The sequence below is a fragment of the Cydia amplana genome, chromosome Z (genome assembly GCF_948474715.1).
Source record: "Cydia amplana chromosome Z, ilCydAmpl1.1, whole genome shotgun sequence".
NCBI lineage: Eukaryota > Metazoa > Arthropoda > Insecta > Lepidoptera > Tortricidae > Cydia > Cydia amplana.
Window position 1 is genome coordinate 9,452,787 of NC_086096.1, and position 22,362 is coordinate 9,475,148.

Sequence of the window (22,362 nt, forward strand, 5' to 3'; positions counted from 1 at the left end):
AGTCATGTTGGGCCAGGGTGTCGGAAGGCTGGTAATGGAAACGTCGGCCATTCGACACGGCGGCGACGCATCCTTCCGCCCGCGGCGGAGCGCGACCCCCCGACCCCACATACAACACCCACGTCAAAACACTAGCCGCTTCACCAAAAAAGTGTGAAATTATCTTAAGTGGTCTGTGTCTACGAAACTCCCTCTTAAAATCGGGCTAGTATAACGGTACGTTTTAAGTAAAGATAGAGGCATAGATAAGTTAATAAGATTATTATTATACGTCCGGACGGGGTCGGGGACCGGCTTTTAGGGACGGAATGTTTCTGAAACCGTGTATAAAAAACGAGTGGACCTCTGGGATCAGTCATTCCGCGCTTGACCAGGGTGCGCGCCTCTCCGCTCCCGAATAACTAGTGTGGAGCCTCCTGAACCCTCGCTGTTCCACTCCTGGCTTCGACTTTGTAAACGGTGAACGTTTTGCTCGCATCTGTATCCTCTACGGCAGTGCAATGTTTCCGGATATGACAGGAACGGTAAGTTGTATTTGTTTCAAATTATTATATATTTAATATATTGTGCAATAACTAAAGTTAATGCTTGTGACATTAGGAACGCGATAAATTATTATTTTATTTTAAATATTCAACAATTTTGTCAAATAATAGGTACTATAAATATAAAGTTTATGACCTTATCAAACACAATAAAAATACCTAAAACTTTTTCTAGTAAAAACGAGGGAGTATCGATACGTACAAAGCTACCTCAACTCTATAGAAAACTCTAACATTGTTCAAGATGATAGCTACCGCGAAATACAAGAAATACAAGCTGCTTTAATCTACCTATTATAGTAATTTTTAGAGACTTGTTAAAAGTTCTAACAAAAACATTTTGATAAAGTAACTAGGTATGCTCTAACATGTTTAGGTAGGTACCTACCTACTTGCGAATATGATATTATGTGCATTATATATTGTACAAATAAACAATAGTGTTTTCACCACACCAGCTTGGAAAGGCTTACTTTGCCCTTCAAAAACGGATAGCAAAGTTGCACTTTGCTATCAGTAATTCACATGTGAGGCAAAGTAATCAAATGCAAATTTTGAGTTGTTTTCTTATGTTTGCTGGTAGAATTGAATTTTAAATGATGATTTTTGATGATAAATATTTAATAACATTCATTTGAATTTGATTTGGTTTGATTTTGTTTGATATTTTACATTTAATATTTGCTTCGGGTTGGTGTGGTGAAAAATTTTGTGTTTCACTCGGGGGCAAATTTTGTTTAACCCTCGTGCTTTGAAACCCTCGCAACGCATAAGGTTCAATTTTGGAATCTTTCGCTTGCTCGGGTATCAATATTAGCACGAGCGGTTAAACAACAACTTTGCCCCCTTGTAAAACATATAACTATTTTTGTGTAAGAACTTTTAAAACCTTTTTCACTTGTAATAACAAAGTTTATTATTTATGTCACCATAACTTATAAGGACGTATAAAATCAAACATTTACACCACAGCACGCAAAGACCGACGCCTACCAAGACAGATAAATAAATTTATAATATAATAGATACTTGTATATCTGGGGTACCTATTTATCATACCCCAGATCTGGTACCTTGCCCTACCATACTACATATATTATATATCTTAGTACTTATATTATTGACATTATTGTATAATATCTCATAGGCAATTAGGCACCTAACTCTTAACTAAATCATTTCCAAAATAAAACAATAAGAGAATAAGACATAAATGATACTTATTTATAACTTGATAGTCGTATTAATCAAAATAAATCAATGAATAACTTTTTATACGATCCAAAAAGTCGCTGGCTATGTTGTTGTTTACCTTCCCTTAATGATGGTGTATTGTAGGAGTTCAACCGAGCAATTCTAGCACTGTTGCAAGTCATGCGGTCGGCTACTGCCCACTGCACTTCGTTGTGACATGCTGACTTACTTTAGGCTATTGTAATGTCATCTATCACGTCATCATTTAATTTGTACTTTCTTCGGCATTAAGGATTGAGAACACACAAAAACAAATACTTATAATCAGTTTAGTTTAGTTCTGATTTTAAATTAGGTAGGCACCTATCGAAAACTACAAGGTCTAGTTAGAAATCATTCTTTTTGCTTTACCAAGATTTTACGCTTAGTGTAAGGCCTGAGTGGACGCTCGACTTGGGCGTGCAGCGGGGCGGGGCGTGCGGCGTGCATGTTAAACAAATGCAAACGTATAGGAGCAGCCTTAGTGCACGCTGCTCAAATCACTTGGGAGCTCGACGCCACGCTGCACGCCCCGCCGAACGCTCCGCTTCGAGCGTCCACTCAGGCCTTACACTTAGGTAGATTGATTTACTTAATTTATTTTATGTTATGAGTGTTTTATAACTTTTATGAGCTTCTTATTTTAGTTTTATCAGCATTTTTGTAATTTTTCATTAGTTAACTATATAATTGATTGATAGTTAGGTGCATTTTTATTATATCGACCGGGTTTTCGAGTAGGTAGGTCCTACCTACATATTACAAATAAATGTTTTAAGAATAAACTAAGCATGTAGCATGTAATTATAATTCTTGTTAATAGCACACATATTTTAAAGTGGAATAACTTTGAATTTAAAGGACTGCCGATGGCCCGGCCGGGACTAGGGTAATATAAATTTACGAACCGGGGCTCGCTCGGCCCATTTAAAGATTATTCACGGACCGACACAAATTACTTTATAATGTTCTGGCAAATCACTGTTATTAAGGAAATGTAGTTGGAATAACTCGATACATAGTTTATCCCACAAACAGGTTGAAAACTAAATTAACTAACGAGAAGAATGAAATTGTTACGCGATACAATCTTCCTTTTTCTGCGAATAGGTAATCAGTTAGTTATAAGTAGTATAAGTACACGACAACTTGTAGGGAGACCCCTGTTACTAACTTATTTCCGCTAGCTGTAGGTACTCGTATGGGAACAATTAATTTTATTAATGATACTGATGCTTATACATTTATTAGGTCCAAATGTCCAGATGGGGTACAGGTGTATCCGAAAATAATCAGTCTCTCAAACTTAAAAAAAAACAGATTCATTGAGTAGGCAGTTTTAACTAGTATCAATTACTAAATAATAATGCACCCTTACGATACTCACTAGATAACCAATGCGAAACTTTTTTTAAATTTGAACTTTAAGAGCCCATCAACGTGCACACTAGCGCCACCTGTGCTGCTAAATAATCGTGATTATTTCAATTTAACGAAAGATATTTTAAAAAAGGGGGCCGCTACGTACTGTATCTTGTATTACAGTACCTTTTGAATACATCAAACTAGTTTCTATGTTGCTGGATTCGTCACAATCTATAAACTTAAAACAAAAACGGCCGTTTTAACTTTGGACGCGTAAATTGACGAATCCAGCAATATAGAAACTAGTTCAAAAGTTACTTTAATACAAGATACAGTACGTAGCGGCCCCCTTTTTTTAAAATATATTTCGTTAAATTTAAATAATCACGATTATTTAGCAGTGGCGCTAGTGTGCAAGTTGATGGGCTCTTAACAGATGTCAAAGAGTTCAATGGCTTCGTATCGACTAGAGGGGTCAATTGCTATTCTATTATAACATGTTTGTACAAAAAGGATAGACAAATAAATTTTCAATTATCGTTATATTTCAACTCTGACTCAATTAGTAAAAAAACCACTACATTAAGTAACTTCCTAGAGTAATGGTTATTGTTAATAAGCTTCAATTATTTTTAGGGTTCCGTACCCAAAGGGTAAAAACGGTACCCTATTACTAAGACTCCGCTGTCCGTCCGTCCGTCCGTCCGTCCGTCTGTCACCAGGCTGTATCTCACGAACCGTGATAGCTAGACAGTTGAAATTTTCACAGATGATGATTTTTCTGTTGCCGCTATAACAACAAATACTAAAAACAAAATAAAATAAAGATTTAAGTGGGGCTCCCATACAACAAACGTGAGTTTTGACCGAAGTTAAGCAACGTCGGGCGGGGTCAGTAATTGGATGGCTGTGTTTTTGCTTGTTTTTTGGCTTGTTTTGCTCTATTTTTTGTTGATGGTGGGGAACCCTCCGTGCGCGAGTCCGACTCGCACTTGGCCGGTTTTTATTATTAATTGCTTTCTCACTGAACCTGATTGAAACGAGCGCGTGATTGACAACTACGTTTATATAAAGCATTGTAATTAGAACAGAAACCATCAAGCAGTTAATAAACTAGCTCTAAAGTCATTAATCACGAAGTTATTATAGATCAAATTATCTGTCTTGAACCTTCCCCCATAAGTAATAAGACAAATATTTACGAAACTTTTTAGGGCCTTTCCGATGATTATGATTTTCTTGGACTAATTGAGTTGTGTTCCCGTTTTGTTTATATGATACTGATACTTTAGGGTCATTCAATAACATTGCGGTATCTTTTTGTTGCAGACTCGCTTCCTTTTGAGCTTGGCACTGCTAGCCTCGACAGAAGCTTTCTTCTTAAAATGGGGTTCGGACACGTCGTAAGTAAATATGTTAATAAAATCAAGGGGCTACTATAATGGTCACGTCTATTGTGTATCAATATATAGATAGTAAAATATCATTTTACATCACTTAAAAAACAAACTGATGATTCAGCATTTATAAACGTGACCGTAATAATGCCATAATTGTGGTGCTCACTCACACATTGCATTTGTGAATTACTTAAGTTTTTAGACTTTACCTATTGCTAAAATTGCCAAACCCGAATGCAATGTCTCTAAAAGCTTACCTCGTTGTCTAACCGATTGTTGATTTTAATTTTTGGCTGAGCGACTGCGAATTGCTAATGCTGCGATTTTTAATTTATTAAGAGCAAAAAATGTATGTTTAAATCCTATCACTGAATGGTGCGTCTCATGTAAACAATGACAGATTTTATTTCCGCTCGCAACTCAAGAAGTGGCTTCCTATTCTTAACGTTCTCTCTATTTGATTTCCTTTTCTTTTGTGTACAGTCACCCATAAAATAAAATCTAAAGCTTTTTATCTTTTTAATAAAAAACTATAATCTGCCACGATATAGAGCTTTAGTATACTTACAGCTTTTTCTTGACAGTGACGATGTAACAATTAATGTCGGGAATTATAGTTTTTGTCTTTTCACAATACTTTTATTGGTGAAATTACTTTGGGTTTAGCTTTTCGGTGAAGGAAAACATCGTGAGGAAACCTGCATACATCCGCGAAGAAATTCAAAGGTGTATGTGAAGTTCCCAATCCGCATTGGGCTAGCGTGGGGACTCTAGCCCAAGCCCTCTCGCGCATGAGAGGAGGCCTGTGCCCAGCAGTGGGACGTATATAGGCTCATTTTTTTTATATATTAATTCTCTCGCTTCAGTTTCTCGTAACGTGACGCTTTAACGTTCTCTAGCTAGGTATTACCGTATCTGACATTTGTACCCACTGATTGTACTGTAAGGGTTCGTCCGTCACGCTATAAGGACAGCCCTTAATTTTAAGCAGCCCGTAAGCACTATTAAAAAGCGATAACACAACGATAAAACTATGTGAGACACAATTTTACGATCAGAAATTGGCCTTTAGTCTAGGTTAACTACGTAGATTGTAAATGATACATGTACTATTTAATTTAATCCATCATTAGAAACGATATGTTCCTAAAGTTACTTATTTTATATTTTACGCAAAGATCAAGATTTTTACGGTTCCGTACCAAAAAGGTACATAGGAACCCTGGTGCGACGGTGATCGGCTGTCTGTCACATTTTTTATTTTGTTGATACTGATCGCCCTAATTCGACTACTTTTGATTGTTACCTACTCGTACATAGGTAGGTACTATAGAAACTAATCTTTTTTTATTTGTTATAATCAATATAGTACAAGCTTAACAATAGGCACAACTTACTATTACTTGCTTTTTTTCTCTTTGGCAATGTAATTAAACTGACTCGCAATTCCGGAACTACGAATAATGCGATACTTACATTATACAATCATCTGTTCTCTTTTTTGCTTGCGCGCCTCTTTTCGGCTCCCACCGGAACGGAACCTATTAGTTCGATCTTTTGTTGCGTCGAAACTAAAAAAACCCGAACTACCATGCCGTACGTAGGTATCAATCCAAAATGTGATTAATATTAATAACATCAAAGTATTTCAAATCAAGTCGCGGTAGATACCTACAAGTTCTAATATCCAGATTAAAGAATTGGACTCGTTAAAATGAATCATACGACTCCAATCTCGAGGAGTATTTTAGTACCAAAAAAACAATCCACTATCCATCTTCTGGCTTCGTCATCAAATCAGCTGAATGATATTGTTATTTGCATTTTCAAAGTTTCAAATCGATACGGCTATCAGAGTAGGTAGGTTGAAAATGTTAAAATTGATTTGCGAGATTTAATTACGTTGAGTAAGTTATAACACTTATAACTGAAGTTAATACGAGTGTGTTAAAGAAAATGAGGTTAACCCTCTTCCTCTCGGTGGGGCTTTATTCAGAGTAAAGGTCAAACCCCCATTAACAGCAATAGCTGCCGAATTTCCCAATAAGGTCAATACGGGTATGTGTGGCTGGCCTTTATATTGGGGCCTGTTACACATTGATTAATATTTATTGAGAGCTACTTGCGTTTAGTGTCTAATGTATGAACTCGCAATAAACTAATCAATGTATAAATAGACCTCAAAATGAAGACCAGCCTCTCTTAACCCGCAGTCACATGCACATACCCATATTGACTTTACCTGTTTTAATGCGGTTCAGTTGGCACCGCGCTCTATAGGTAGCTTATATTTTATTTAATATAAAGGTTGCAGATAGTGTAAAGGGTGAAATGATAGTGTTAGATGTGACCTGAGCGCCTACCGCGAACCACGTTCGACGTGTTGCCTCTCTGTCGCACTTGTAAATTCGTACGTAAGTGTGACAGGGAGGTACCACGTCGAACGTGGTTCGCGGTAGGCCCTCTGTTTCTACAAGCTTACAAATCCCTCATCCAGTCGAATCTCATTATTTATATCTATCTACGTCGCGCGTAACATTTTTTTACCTATGCAAACAACCGCTATTTTGCATGACCGACATTTGACTAAATACACCATTTTCACTTGTTTCAGCAGGCAGCCGTCGTCATCAAAATGGGTTCAAACTTTAGGGCCTAATATGTCTCCCGCCTATCGGTATCAGTACTACTCGCCATACGAGCCCCGCAAGGTGTACCAAATGGCACCCCAGCAGTACCAGGCCGAGATGCCGATGCACGCACCGCCGAGCATGGCGCCCATCCCTATCAGCATCCCGGCCGGCGCCAGCCTGACTCCGGTGTCCCTCCAGCACGTGCAGCTGGTGCCCTGCATGTGTCCCGTCGCTCCCGAAGAAGCCGAGAAGCTACAGGAACAAGTTGGCCCTGGACCCTACTTGGCTCAAACCTACGCCCCGCAATCACATTCCGTCCCGCAACAAATGACTGTCGCCACTGCCGACAATACCAAAATCTCATCCAACCAATAGGGATTTTGTTCCTTAATCTGTAATTATTATTGCAGCGCAATAAAGTCTAGTGCCTTATCTTTGTATCGCGGTCACGTATCTCGATTGTTAATACCTTCAGTTGCGGTGCAGCGCCGGTGGATCAAAAGGGCAATTAATATTTTTAAGAATCCCACCAAATAATTTAGTGTTTTTACCCTAATTTATTTTTATTTATATTATTTCATGCGAAGACTGATAGAGTAAGTGAGACACCTGTATGTTCTTTTTTAAATAAAGTAATATAGAATAATAGTTTGTTATTTAATTTTCTACAACAATATTAATATTATACATCAGCAATATGTCTAAGAACGTATTCTTAATAGGCGTTTATAGTACTAAAGTCAATTTATTATACTCTCATTGAATGGCGCAATCAACTTATGGCCGCTTAATTGTCAATTTACGTATCAAAGAAACTGGCTTAAATCAACGTAACAGTGCAAATAACTGTACGGTGTCGTAAGATTCCCATTAGTCTGGAATTGATTCGGATGTACGCCCAGCCCACAATGCTTGGCGGGCACGCGCCTCCTTGCACGAATGCGCCCAGGGCTTATATTCCGGTAAATTATAGACCGTAGACGAGTCAATCGTCCAGGTGAAATAATATAAGACCGCTCGCAGATCACGTACATTTGTTAAGATTCTCGAGGCGATAGTTACACCGGTTCGCCCGATTGGACGATTCGCCGGTGCCTATTAAGCAATGGAAATACTACGTAAATAGCACTCGGAAATAACAGAAAAATTACGCAAACACTTTCATTGTGTTTTCGATCTCACTAGAATGATACCGACCATACAATCATAACAAATGGGCTAGCCCACTTTTGTTACGCCTTAACTGCTACCTGTAAATTGGCATATTTTCAAAGACCCTTCCGTAAACATGAACTAGAATAACTATCCGTAAAGCTCAAAAGATATGGGGCAGTGCCCACTGAGGTCAGATAACGTGGAAACTGTTCTATAACTTACGAGTAGAAGCTCTCAGCGTTGGATGCGATGTATAAAAATGTCTTTAAGTCAGTAAACACTCATACACATCTCAAAATTATACGTAGAACATCAGCACCACACGATTATATTAGAGAAATGGCAGCCTGTACGGCCTTTGCCACTGGCCAGGGTCAGATTACAGGGTAGAGAATATCAAAGTAAGGTTACCCTTTTATGATCCCTTTTTGAACCCTTTTCACACACACTGTCACTGACTTGACAGTCGCTCAAAGTTATTTGGATTTGTATTTCTTTTTTTTTGTTAATAATTATTATACAGGGTGGTCCAAACCTTGACGTCCAAAATTTTTTTTTACATTCCACACGTCGTGGGCTATCAGAATATACCCCATGTATGTTAGCCGATTTTTAGTAAAATTTGCTCAGTTCAGTATAATCCCAAAACCTCCCTGGAAACGGGAATGCAGTTATTTTTTAGCCACCCTGTATGGGAACCCCGGAATTTCATAACAAAAGTTAAAAGTTTAAAAAATCATAACTCGAAAACTACGATAAATCGGCTAACATACATGGGGTTTATTCTGATAGCCCACGACGTGAGGAATCTAAAAAAATTTTTTGGACGTCAAGGTTTGGACCACCCTGTATGTATTATAATACATAACAAGTAGTAAAAAGTTTAACCCAATGACGAAGTTTGTCGAATAAGTAAAACTTCATTACATTACATTACGAATACCGGAACAGAGTCGTACCAATTTTCAAGGGATTTTCATAGATAAAGTGTGGGATATCATCAATAATGTCAAATGTCTATGAAAATATGACGTTTATATAATGACACTCCCTCACTTTGATCTGCGCAAGTCGGTGAAAAGTTAGCTTCTAGACAGCTAGACATAGGTAAAGTCCAGGAATACAGGTTGATTCATGAGACGTGATCGTTCACCACAATATTTAAGTAAAACAATCACGCTTTTTTTGTGTTGTTACGTTTTGGTAAGAACAAATTTAATTATCTACAATCATGGATACCCTACAACATTTAATTAACAAAGATGAAACCTTTTCACCTCAGCAGCTCGAACAGGGGTACTTTGCTACTTAAAAAACAGTGAGCAAAATCGCATTTTGCTCACTGAGTGAGACAAAATGAGCAAAATGCGATTTTGCTCACTGTTTTTAAGTAGCAAAGTACCCTTGTTCGAGCTGCTGAGGTGAAAACTTAATTGTTGGTATATCTTAAGAAAACATGAGTGAATAGAGGTACGTAAGTGATGAAGAAGGAATACATTTTTCGGGTTCTCCAATATGTTCTCACTGCTGAGGTGAAAAGTTTTGTGAACTACACGAGATCAAAGTTATTTACATCTCGTGCGCTTTTGAGTCCCTTACTACGCTCAAGATTCTAAATTAGATTCACTCGCTACGCTCGTGAATCTAGTATAGAATCTTTCGCTTGCACGGGACTCAAAATAAGCACTCGAAAAAATATCAAACTTTGATCTCTTGTTGTACAAATAACTATTTTAACAGTTATGACAGCACTTTGAGTATGAAGAAAATAAAATGTCACACTTGAGTGAGATACGATTTTTCAAACGTAACCAGCATGTAACCAGACTCCGATGACATTCAATTTGGCACTTGTTATGGATAAAACTCATAAAACAAAGAGGGTGACCATAAATGTCGTAAATAAATTTAAACTTGTTTTTTTTACAGAATAGATTAAATTAAAGTTAATCTCACAAATACTGGTACGAAACAGTTGTTTATAACTTACTGTATGCGTAGGCTTGATCCTGCTCACGTCTCCTGAATCACCCTATATAATTATGATCACGCGCCATGTTGCGGAATTTCACTGGAACTAATTTGTTCATACTATACTGAACTGTCACTCTATACATGAGAATAACAGATCCCTCTTGAATTTACTGGTCAGGCTTTACTTGGGCTTTATTACCAAACTAATAGCCCCACAAAGCAGTCGGATTCGTACATTACGATACAAGTGCGAAAAGTAGATAATTCGCAACGAGTTGGGCCTTTATACACGTTTTTTTTGTATTGTGCCAATTACCGCACTTAGGGCGGTAAAGTAAAGTAGCACCATAGGTATGTACTGTAAAGTTTATATTTTAAGTTGTGCAAAACTCCAAATAGACACAGATGTTATCTATGGATGTGAGTTTCGCCTTCGACTGATTTTATACGATTACACTTCCATCCTGCGTAATATAGTTAAGTTTTATTACTAGAACATACTCGTACACGATAGTGTAAAAAGACGCACGAATGAGGTGTAATCGATTACGACTGAATTTGTAAGTTCATAAGCGGTGGTTTTGTTCCATCGGCACGTCATGGGCGAGGTTGCGCAAGGGCAGGAACTCGCGACTAGAGTAACGACTGTGACGAATAGGCGAGCATGTTTTTTTTTTTTCTAAACTACTCACCACCCCACTCAACCTACATACTTGCCCTACTTGCCGATAATCACCTGACAGTAACTTGACAGTCACATTTTACCTGTACGTTACCATGTGTCATTACACAAATTTATTAGTTCTTACTATACAATATATATCTTCTTTTTATAACAATAGTAAATAAATTAACCATTTTGGACGGTGTAAAAGGAGTAAACGTATTTGAATTATGAGAGTCACTCAAAGATTTACTGAAGAAGAACTCGAGAACAAAATCATTCAGCTCAAGGACTTGTATAGTCCGATAGATTTAAACCCGACCTTCCATAACAACAAAATACAATGTGCAAAAAAACTAAATGCCATTCTGGACAGAGTAAACCGACAAGACCTACAGAAAGCCAATACGAAAGAGATTGTACTGTGTGCTCTAACACTCATATATTATTTTAGCATGCGATTCAAACTAAGTAGCTCGACTTCTAAGCATTTTTCCCGGTGGTATAGTAAAAGACAATTTCTTAAGGCGGAAACTGTCTTTCAAAAAACAATGGATAAGCTACTACCTGAATGCAGTGAAGCGACAACAACAATCATGCTCACGTTTTTCACTGATGTCGCTTTATGGCCTTTCGAAAAATTTATTGCCCAAATTTTTGAAATAGTTCTTTACTTTACTCGCCAAACAATACTAGTGCTCAATATGATACTCACAGACGTACAGTGCGTGTTGTGTCACGATATTGAAGATGCGAGACATCGCATTAGGGTAATATACGAGCTGCTAAAGAGTGAACATTTAATTTTGGAGACACCAAAACTAATATCTTTTATAAAGCGACTCTTGGACTACTATACAAATGATATAGTTGATAGCAACAACAAACTAGTTGTAAATTTTTATTTGAAGAGAGGGTTTGAGGTTTGCCTGCGGCAGGTTTTTGAGAGAGTTGCTAATCAACACCGCATAGAAATCATATCTACTATGTTAGATTGGTTCTCGTCGCTCAACAAGGAATACGACGGCATACTGGAACTCTCCGCGTTAGTTCAATATGCAGCAGAACTTTATAAAGTGGGCTTGTTAAGTAAATATCTGCCAGAAAATTTGATGATTCGTGTCTTAGATTCTTTTGTTGGGTCGACGAATCCATCGCACTGTCTGGTTGGCTGCCGTTTAGTTCAACATTTTCTAGACAGACAACTAAACGCGCAATATTTGGCGGAACCTAAATTGTATTATGAAATAACCGATGTAAGTTTTAATATTTTTTGTATAGATTGAAATTTGTGAAACTGAATTTGGTAGTTAATATTATTTTGTGCAGTCCTACAGCAGTTTACTATTTTGACAAAATAATTTCAGACGCAGTTAAAAATTGGAGAATACAATGCGAGCGATGGAGAGTTTATAAGGAAACATAAAGAACAACTTCACAAATATTTCATACTGGCCGTAACGGAGCACTGTAAGAATAGTACGAACGTGAAGGCTGTATTCACTGTAGTATGTTGCATGATCTTGGAAGTGCCATGTGGCTTGACCGCAGCGTCAGCCGCTTTCATGATGATGGTTGTGCAAAATTTTGCACTCCATGAACAGAACATTCCGCTTAGATGTAAACACTGGATGCATGCCATTGTCATTTCTGTCATGTCCCTTATATGCTGGGTGCATAAAGCCCCATTTTTGTGTCGCTATGTGAACCAAATAATGACCCGACGTGCGAAGGAAGCCCCGCAGCTGAATCCGCCGCTGCTGCAAGAGTACAATGTGAGAAACACAAACGCGTGGACCAATGCAACACTATTCTTTGAAGATTGGGAATTAAGATACGGACTGTGGAAAGCTTTTTCAGTTTCGCCAGGTATAGTATTAAGTACCAACTACCTGCTACATAAAATAAAACCTCAATAAAAAAAATATATATACCTCTACAGGGTGCCATTTGAGTCGTGATCAGTAATATGTTTTTCTAACTCCATTAAACAACGAGCAATTTAATGCCCCTACTCTTACTAAAAACAGACAAGATTTTTTTAATTTTTTGTTTATTTTTGTCATTTATTTTACTTTTATAAGTGGATTTAGGATATTACAACGGCTTATTAAGATATTTAAATTAGTAAATTGAATCGCCTCTTTGAATCGGAACTGTCATTGACATCAATTTTGTCATTTGTCCCAGTTAGAAATAGAATTTAACTTAATTTTTCATTTGAAATATCTTACAAAGCTGTTTAAATACCACATTGCCACTTGTAAAAGTAAAATAAATGACAAAAAATAAACAAAAAAATAAAAAAAGTCTTGTCTGATTTTAGTAAGAGTAGGGGCATTAAATTGCTCGTTGTTTATGGAGTTAGAAAAACATATTACTGATCACGACTCAAATGGAACCCTGTATAAGTTATTAAATATTTGTTATTGTAGTTGGACTGTTGTGCCGAAATAAGGGATTGATACTTACGTATGTGCTTAGTTGTAGATAGGGTGCAAACGTGCAAAATGACTTAGTAAATATGTAGATATTACTGCTGTAATAAATACTTTGTAAAAACGATCTGAATAAAAAGTCGTGGCTATAGGTAGATTGTTCCTGTAGTTTTGTGCAATATCATAGGCTACACATACTTTATTGTCATATAATTAATATGACTTGAATATATTTCAGTGTAAACAAGCATCTAGAAGACTGAAGAATTACGAAAGATACATATTACCAAATTGGACTGAAAAAGAAATCACGTGAGCTTACTTATTTTCTAATTAACTGTTGCGTTGCGTTGCTTGTTAATATTATAATTTATATCCATAATAACGAGACTTATGACCAAACGTAACGATCAAGCAACGTTTAGTAAATAGTTAATATGCTCATTATTCTAATACCTTTAAACGAGCAATTCTTGCATATTTATTTATTTATATATTTATTTAGCCGTTCCCGAGATCCTCGAAATATATACATATATATATATATCGGGGATCTCGGGAACGGCTCTAACGATTTCGAAATTTGCTATACGGGGGTTTTTGGGGGCGAAAAATCGATATAGCTAGGTTTTATCTCTGGGAAAACGAGCATTTTCGAGTTTTTATATATATGTTTCCCAGATATTATTTATTATGTGATTAAATAGAACCTAGAATGTGTGATCTATAGTTTTATGATAACTACCATGTCTGTATAAGTATTTGGTGTGTATTGGGTACATGCAGTTATATTTGCGCAAAGGCCAAGTAAGTTGCCGCCTTAAAGATCTCGCTTCGACGCGCTGTGAGGCTGTGACAAAAACGTGAACTTTTTTACTTTAAAAAGCCAAGAGAGCTAATGTGAACTTTCTCGCTGACTAATTGATATAAATGTACAATGTCAGTGCAGCACGTTTACCTCGTAACATGGTAATGATTGAGTGCTATTTATTACAGAAGTTTCACTCTCGTTTAATGATGACGTTACTGTCTATGCTTACCGTATCATTTGTAAGATAAATGTCGCGCGGTGAAAATATATAATTTAGCCCTGATTCCGATAACTTGTTAGAAGGAAATGTGACTTGGTTTATGAATCTTGAGGTAGTTCACTTTGAAGTTTCGATTACGAATGTTTTAGACGAAAATTAAAATATTTGTAAGTATATTCATAAATACTTACCCATATTTGACCCACATTATACTTGTACCTGCCGATTTTAGTACCTACATTTCATGTTTTCGAAAACTACTTCGGCATAAAATGTGTTAACTAGGGAGGTACTTACTAAAAGAAAATATTATGGGTTTTTATGCATTAATTTTTAGTGTGAATCGGAAGTTGAGGTCACTGTCCCGACACAATCAAGGGTGATCTTTTGTTGATCTTAGATATAACCGACTCTTCCCTAGACCTACATAACAGCAATTAAGATAAAATAGCAGTAGAAATAGGTCAAGCAGTTCAAATTCATCGTGAAATTTGTGTAAGAACCATTATAATGGGCTTGCAATCGAGCCCTACTTTAACTACTTTGGATTGAGTCGTCGCAATTTAATGGCATTGCCTTTCGATCATCTACGCCGTGCAATATCGCTGTGACACCTGTGACGGATTACTAAAGCGAACCGCTCCATAATATTTTTACGCAGTTGTTATTACAAATACTGCAATACGCATAGTGTTGATTTATATTCCGGCGAAACAAAATGTTTTGTGGTAGAGTCTTGATTTATATTCCGGTGAAACATAATGTTTTGTGGTAGAGTCTGTACACAAAGAGAAGAGTCGTAGAATGTATTGGATCCCATATATTTCACGACTCTTCTCAATCCGCACAGAGCAGACTTCAGAAAAGGAAATTTTTGCTGCGTTAATTAAGATTAACTGCAAAATCAAGCCATTAAAATATTTGGTAAATGAAAACCAACAAGAAAACAAATCAATAACTGCAAACCTAATCTGCTGTAATTAAAAAAAAAATATCTCAGAGAGAAGAGCTGGACTTTAAATTCGGACATTTGGAATAGGTTCAGTCGACGTCAAAGATGTTTACATTTTTCTCCTTATTATATGTATGGTGCAAAGGTGTAAACATATCTTTGACGTCGACGGTACCTAAGCTACAGTAAACTGGGATTACATCAGTAACGTTCTCTGCGGGTTCATTTCATTACATTTGGATCTACTAATATGATTCTACTAATCTACTACCTAGTAATAATTAAAATATATTTCGAAAATATTTGGACCGATAGTTTTCTTATTGTTGGTACACTGAACAGAAAGTAACTATTCAATGAAGTGTGGTAATCATTATATAGTTTGATTCGGGGTTACTATTACTACTGCTGATATAGATAAAAATATGTTATTAATTGCTACCGGACCAAATGTTAATGAATTTCACAACAGTCTAGAAAAGTCTGATCCCACTGTTGGCGGATCGATGAAAAGAGATAGCGCTGTGAAAACATTGCATTTGAAACGGGACGAAAAATGCAAGTGCTCCAGAATAGGGGATCAGTGCCTCCGTGGGTTGCATTCATGCAAGGCATATATAAGTATTGACAGAAGCGTCGGCTTTCATTGTATATCGGTACATAGCGAGGTGCACATCATTTTCGCGCAAGTGTGGGAAAGTGATTTTCCGGAATTGCATTGCCAGCGCTTATTGATCAGTGATTCGCACGATTCTCTCGGCGCTTTTTGCTCTGAGAGTTACATATGTTAACTTGTGCTTTCCACTTTATTGTTAGTTCACAATAGACCCACCGTAATGGATTGTCGAACAGTGGTAAGTGGTTTTTGCGTGATTCTATTATATTGGCTTACTGAATTTGCATGTTCTGACTTAATTCATTTACACGTTACACGCGCGCAAATTGTCATCAGTCATCGTGTTCGTGATATTGAGAGATAATCTCGGTGAATCAATTTGTAGCGCTATTATTATGTCAATGTAAATACTACAGCTAACATGCTCCACGTGGGATAAAACCAATGATTAATGAGTACGCTCGATGATATACTACAATGAGATGTATTAAAGATTAGCATTATATAGTTGTTTTTTAACAACCTGAAGACTTCGTAATATAAATGTTCCTAGACATATTTACAATTTTGCGTCAACCAAACATTTGCTAGTTTTATTGATACTAATCAACATCTAATATTATTTATCTTATAAATCTGTTAAACAATAGAATTTTAGATTTATCTTTTAATTTCATACGAGCGAAAAACAAATAAGAACACGCATTTGCCAAGCCTTTGCTCATCTGCTACATATTATATGTATTAAATTCTATCAATGTTAATAAAGTAAATACTCAACTGTGATATAAATTTTCTGTTTCAGTTTTTGTTCAGCTTAGTCGTCCTAATGGCAGTGCTTCTCAGTTCAACTGAAGGGTTAGTCAAAGTCATTAATTATATGCACTCACAAATGTGTTGTGAAAAGTTTCCAAAAAGTTGGAAAAATTATCTTAAATTACATTAAAGAAACTTTTTATTGTGGATATGTAATATTTGGTTACGCATACAAAGAAGTGACATATTTCTGAAAAAAAAAAATCATATTTATGGAAACTTTCCGACGGCACATCAGGAAATATACCTATATCTTGCTATACTGCCCAACTAGCCTAGTGATGGTTCCGCTCATAGATTGGTATATGTTATTACTGTAAGTCCCGCTTATCGCGGCAACGGGAACATGTAAGGGTTAACACTACATACTTAACTTTCTGACACCGTTCGATAGTAAGAGAGAGACGCTATGTCTAGTCATTTACATTATCTTGGATATATCAGATCGGCGAAAGTATTCAAAAATATTAGAACCCGCACTTTAACGCCTCGATAATAGAGACTTTGTTCAGATATTTGTGGACACCTTGGCCATTCCGATATTATCTGATGGTGACTACACCTGCTGTAACAATAAAGGTACTGGCGCAGTCAGTAGGTACTAGATATTTGCCCAACCTTGTGGTTAAGTTTTTTTATTTAGGCGCCATTTATTTGCTATGTGCGATGATAATACACAGTGAGCTGCAGAGCCGAATGACTCTTTCATTAAAAAATTTATGTATATGTATGGTGTATCTCTGCAGCCAAAGGGACCCGATGTGATCATAAATATTTTTTTATCGTTACACCTCCGTCTTCGGGTCATTACACTCCGGCTCCGCCTCCGACTAACAAAGATACATGTACAAAATTTCAACAGTATCGATTAAGTAGTGTTAGCCTCCTGAGACCCAGAAGCATTTGTTTTGCTTATGAATTTGGAACCAGTTACCTACTAATAGTAACTCAATAAAAGTTCCAAATAAATTGTGGAATATATATTTGTTCAAAATAGACTATGATAGACTGATGTTAAGGTTTCTGTTCTTTAGACGTACGGAGAAGAGGAACCTGGTTTAAAAATATCGAACCTCCTAAAACGAATTGTCACCTACATGCGTATCAATATTCATATAAATCTTATTTCAACACGGTAATGATCTGTTGTTAATCACTGGAAAAAAGTAATTAACATGTGCATAACTTGTCAAAAATCTAAAAATATTTGTCTCCTGAAATCAAGCCTAATATGTCAGACAACTTAAAATAATATCATAATAAAAATGAAGACAATATAAATTAATGTTTGCTAAAAAAAATTGTATCTTTAGTTTTCACGTATTACTTACGTTTGCATTCTAGGCCTTAGGTTATTATTTTAAAGAATATTTAATTTATTTATTTTTATTTTTAGGTATATATATTTTGCACCGAAGATTGGAAATTTATAAAATTAATCACAGCTTGATTAGGAACCCACAAGGATTTTAATTAAGATACATCAAATCATATACATATAAGTATTAGAGAAAGAGGCACTTGGTCGTCTCTTTTTATACTTTCACTAGTTAGTACAATTGAGTAACACGTTATCTTTGCGTATCAGTAATCCAAAAATGGTAAACCATTTGTGGAATTACATAACACGCCCTCGGCAGCCGGAAACAACTGTAAATAGCATGTGCGCGGATCGCACGATCATATTACCCGCTGAAGTGTGACGCAACCATAGTCGGCTTTTACCAACTATATTCAACCTTATTTTCATAGGCGAACATTTGAAAATAAATCCAAACTTTAAAGAGTCGCGTGGCTGAAGTAAATATTTACAATTTCGCGCGTATTACATAAGTTCGAGAAGTTTCTGTAACATACGTAACGTCCACACTTGTTGTTTTTCTTCTTCACAAAAACGGAAAGAAAATTTCTACGGCATTAATAGTAACATTACTTTTTAGGTTTCACTGTTGTGATTGCATTTAGTAAGAGTGCCAAAAAAAGCGTGTATTGTGTGAATGTTCTATCACTATTGTTTGTGAAGCTTAGTCTTGGTGCGGCGTACACATAACGTGTCTCTTATAAAAAATGTTCAGAACAATGTTAAAGGGAAAACTTGTAGACAGGTGCCACTTGGTGACTCAATTACGTGCCATTTGATTTTCGTGCCTACTATTTTGTTTAGTACAAGTAATATTATTTATATAGAGTTAATAAAAGTTACTGTACCTAATTCTTAAAAAAACAGTACATTTTTCATTGACTAGTAGGTTCACACTATCAACGTGAGTTTATATTTTTATCGTTCGTAGAATTATAGTTTTATCGCAGGTCTTGTATTAAAGGGGCCCACTGATTACCAGTCCGCCGGACGGTATCGGCTTGTAACAACAATTGTCACTTTAATTAAATATGTCCCATTTTAGCTCAAGGTTCCATGTTGTTGAATTTTAAGGACCCATATATTTTAAAATTATACTTATCTAGACGTAAATATTAATATTTAGTTACTTAGTCAATGCCCCTATACTCAGTTATAAACAATTGAAAGTCAACACAATAATGTTTTTAACAATGTGTTTGTCTTTAGTCCAACTCACGCTTGACCGTAGTCGTCGTTAATAGATTTTCCCATACTCTACATGTAAAAAACCACATTGCGTTTTTTTTTATTTCTCTTTCGAACATAAAGGGAGAATGGTCTATTTTTAAGTAGGTAACTTCTAAACGATTTATTTTAAAAATAATAATAACATAGTTCACTTCCTCGCATATAGCAAATACTCTAGAAAAGTGTAGGCTAGACTAAGTTTACTTCATTCTTCAATAATCAAAACATTTTTTGATTAACGTGTCGATCAACCACATATCTGTTCACAGGCGCAAGAAGAAAGTAGTCATCCACGTGCCCTATAAAGTGAAGAAGATTAAGCACACGCACACGGTGTACAAGACGATACACCACCACCACACGCACCACGACCACATAGACCCCCTTCTAGCGCACGCGCCCACAGAGGAGCACGAGCACTTCCACCACATGCACCTGCACGACGAGGGTCAGCACAGCCAGCCGGTGCCGGGCATCGGCATCCCCGAGTTCCTGCCCGACGTGCCGCTGGACACGCCCGACGACCACGATCTGCCTCTCCTTCCCAACCGACACATCATCCCGCTTTACAGAAGAAAGAACTAGGTAAGCGCCAATTTTAAACTATTCACGACATGTCAGTGGTAGTTTGTTAATCAAGGAAATAAAATAGTGATAAAAAATATTATTTATAAGTTTTTAATATTTCTTATTAATTAACTGGCCATCCATTTCAGTCGCGATATTTTGATGATCCATATCTGATTGTATTTCTTAACTGGTTACCGTGAAATTTGATGAGCAAGGTTGGCGTTCGATTACTAACTATATAGATTTTTTGTCGATTCATATCTTGAAATTTTTTTAAATGGCGTAGGGATTGTTAGTTTTCAATAAAACTTATACTAATTAAATTATATACCGTATAAATAATAGAATGTAATTTCTTGTATTTTCAGGAAGTTAAAGGAAGTAAAGAAGGAACAGAAGACTCGGAGACAGCCATACTTAACTTATTTGTACCTATTCGAGCTTTAAATTAAAAATTTGGAACGAAATTATAATGATGTTACTAAAATTATAAATTTATCATTTTAATTTAGTCGCTAACATGATAAAAATACATACTTTTATTGAATCAAATGCATGTGTTAAGCCTCGTTTATAAAGTAAATACATTTAAGTAGAAGATAGTTATGTGTACAAAATCTCTTTCGGTTTGCTAATGTTCATTAGTTATTTTAAAAATAAGATACAATTTACTTTAGCTTCCTTTTGCCAAAGACTTAAATACTTCATTCTTTATTTAATTGTTATAAATCTAATTCTAACTCTCTTTAAATAATCCTACAATAATAATAATAAGTAGTAATTGTTTATATGTATATATAAATAATTACTATAATTAACAAGTAAGTGAAGTAAGTGCTAAGTAGTTAATTAAGAATTGAAAGATATTGCATATACCTATAGTTAAATACTAAAAGTGGGTAAGTACCTAAGTGTTTGATGTTTTACTTAGGTACACAATAATGCGATTTGTTACATAATAAGTTGTTTTTAATAAATTTCCTTGAATAGAAACTAAACAGGCTCTAAACAAGTTGGTCCATGTATTCATATGAGTACCTACGTTATTGACGTGTGCAATGCGAAATCAAAGTAATAAAAATATGATTATTGATTGCGAATTAAATTACCTGTTATGTTATTTAATGTCAACAATGAACACTAAATACCTATGTAGAATGATTTTGTCATATCTGACCATTCCTTGAGAAGTGAATATGCAGGTCATAATGTAAAACAACGCCACGAAAAATCAGCTTTTTCATACGTTTCAGGCCATGTGTGTGGAACAGATTTTACGCGATTTCGAGGTAGGCCCCAAAATTGTTTAGTATGACATACATATTCAACAAAGCCACAGTACATATGATCAGTTATAACAAACTCATTCTGTGTAAGCAATTATGATGGACACTATGCGTCTTAATTAAGTATGTGCAAATATCAGCAGAATCAAAATAAGTATTTATGACCCGATTTTATCATGGCAAACACCACCTTAAATAAAATAAAAATAGGTAAGTAATTCATGTTGCGTTTAGGTACAGGTAAGTAAGGTACAAAAATTGCAGTTGGAAACTTGTCAAGTATTTATGTTCTGCTGTGTTCCAAATCGCAGTGAAGAAGAGCTAATTGATGGCTGGTTTTTACTTATTTTTGTACCTATGTATATAAGCATCATGCGTGCCTGTCAAGCAGCTTAGATATTTAAGTAGGTATATAATTATTTTAGTACCAACCTAAGCTGCACCAGCAAATGTTTAGTTTTGTTTAATTTCCTATTATGTTCATTAAAGTTATCTGTAAATATTATACAACGGATTACTCATTCTTACCCGTTTCCCCAAAAGCTATTACCTATATAGTAAGATATCCACGACCCAGAAATCACCACCCTGTCTGTATATTCCGCAATGGTAATAAGTTTTTGGCAAAAATTTCATTTTTGGTACAAGCTTTTATCGCTGACTGTAGGTACTCTTCTTACGAGATACAACTAATATTCATCGAGACAATTCTAAAAACCCCTAACACAATTTGGTTGCGTTGTTTCATCACAGAGTTCCTATGGCCACCTCCTGTTTCCATCATCAGATCAGCTCGATGGTAGCATTGTCACCCGACTTACATGTGTATGCAAAATTTCAGCTCAATCGGAAACCGGGAAGTGGATCAAATTTAACTTGCAAGATTCCATTACATAGTTACATACAGGTGGACCTAATAAAAGCTTGTTAAAAAAAAACAAACTTCATACCAATGAAACCCGACCGTCATATCATAAGGCAACAATGAAACTGAAATAAGTATGATATAACGCTGTGACGACAACGTAAGCGGGTGTTCTGATAGTACCTTCCCAATGTCTATGTGATGTTATAGTAGAAACCACAAATGTAAT

General features: G+C 36.0%; 3 protein-coding genes across 4 annotated transcripts; all 3 read left to right on the forward strand.

Annotated features, from left to right (window-relative positions):
* Nucleotides 1–303: 303 nt before the first annotated feature.
* LOC134661473 (uncharacterized) lies at nucleotides 304–7,824 on the forward strand. Of its 2 annotated transcripts, none has more exons than XM_063517585.1 (3): nucleotides 304–524; nucleotides 4,473–4,546; nucleotides 7,161–7,824. In XM_063517585.1, the coding sequence occupies exons 1-3, from the start codon at nucleotides 501–503 to the stop codon at nucleotides 7,549–7,551; spliced, it is 489 nt and encodes a 162-aa protein (XP_063373655.1). In that variant the 5' UTR covers nucleotides 304–500; the 3' UTR covers nucleotides 7,552–7,824. The 2 variants fall into 2 exon arrangements, with proteins under 2 accessions (XP_063373655.1, XP_063373653.1); XM_063517583.1 differs by having other exon boundaries at nucleotides 312–524; nucleotides 7,158–7,824.
* A 3,328-nt stretch (nucleotides 7,825–11,152) lies between these two features.
* LOC134661587 (uncharacterized) lies at nucleotides 11,153–12,888 on the forward strand. The gene is made up of 2 exons (XM_063517717.1): nucleotides 11,153–12,225; nucleotides 12,337–12,888. The coding sequence occupies exons 1-2, from the start codon at nucleotides 11,200–11,202 to the stop codon at nucleotides 12,886–12,888; spliced, it is 1,578 nt and encodes a 525-aa protein (XP_063373787.1). The 5' UTR covers nucleotides 11,153–11,199.
* A 2,985-nt stretch (nucleotides 12,889–15,873) lies between these two features.
* LOC134661589 (uncharacterized) lies at nucleotides 15,874–19,997 on the forward strand. The gene is made up of 3 exons (XM_063517719.1): nucleotides 15,874–16,244; nucleotides 16,812–16,864; nucleotides 19,682–19,997. Exons 1-3 carry the CDS (start codon nucleotides 16,227–16,229, stop codon nucleotides 19,995–19,997), a joined length of 387 nt encoding a protein of 128 aa, XP_063373789.1. The 5' UTR covers nucleotides 15,874–16,226.
* The last annotated feature ends 2,365 nt before the right edge of the window (nucleotides 19,998–22,362 follow it).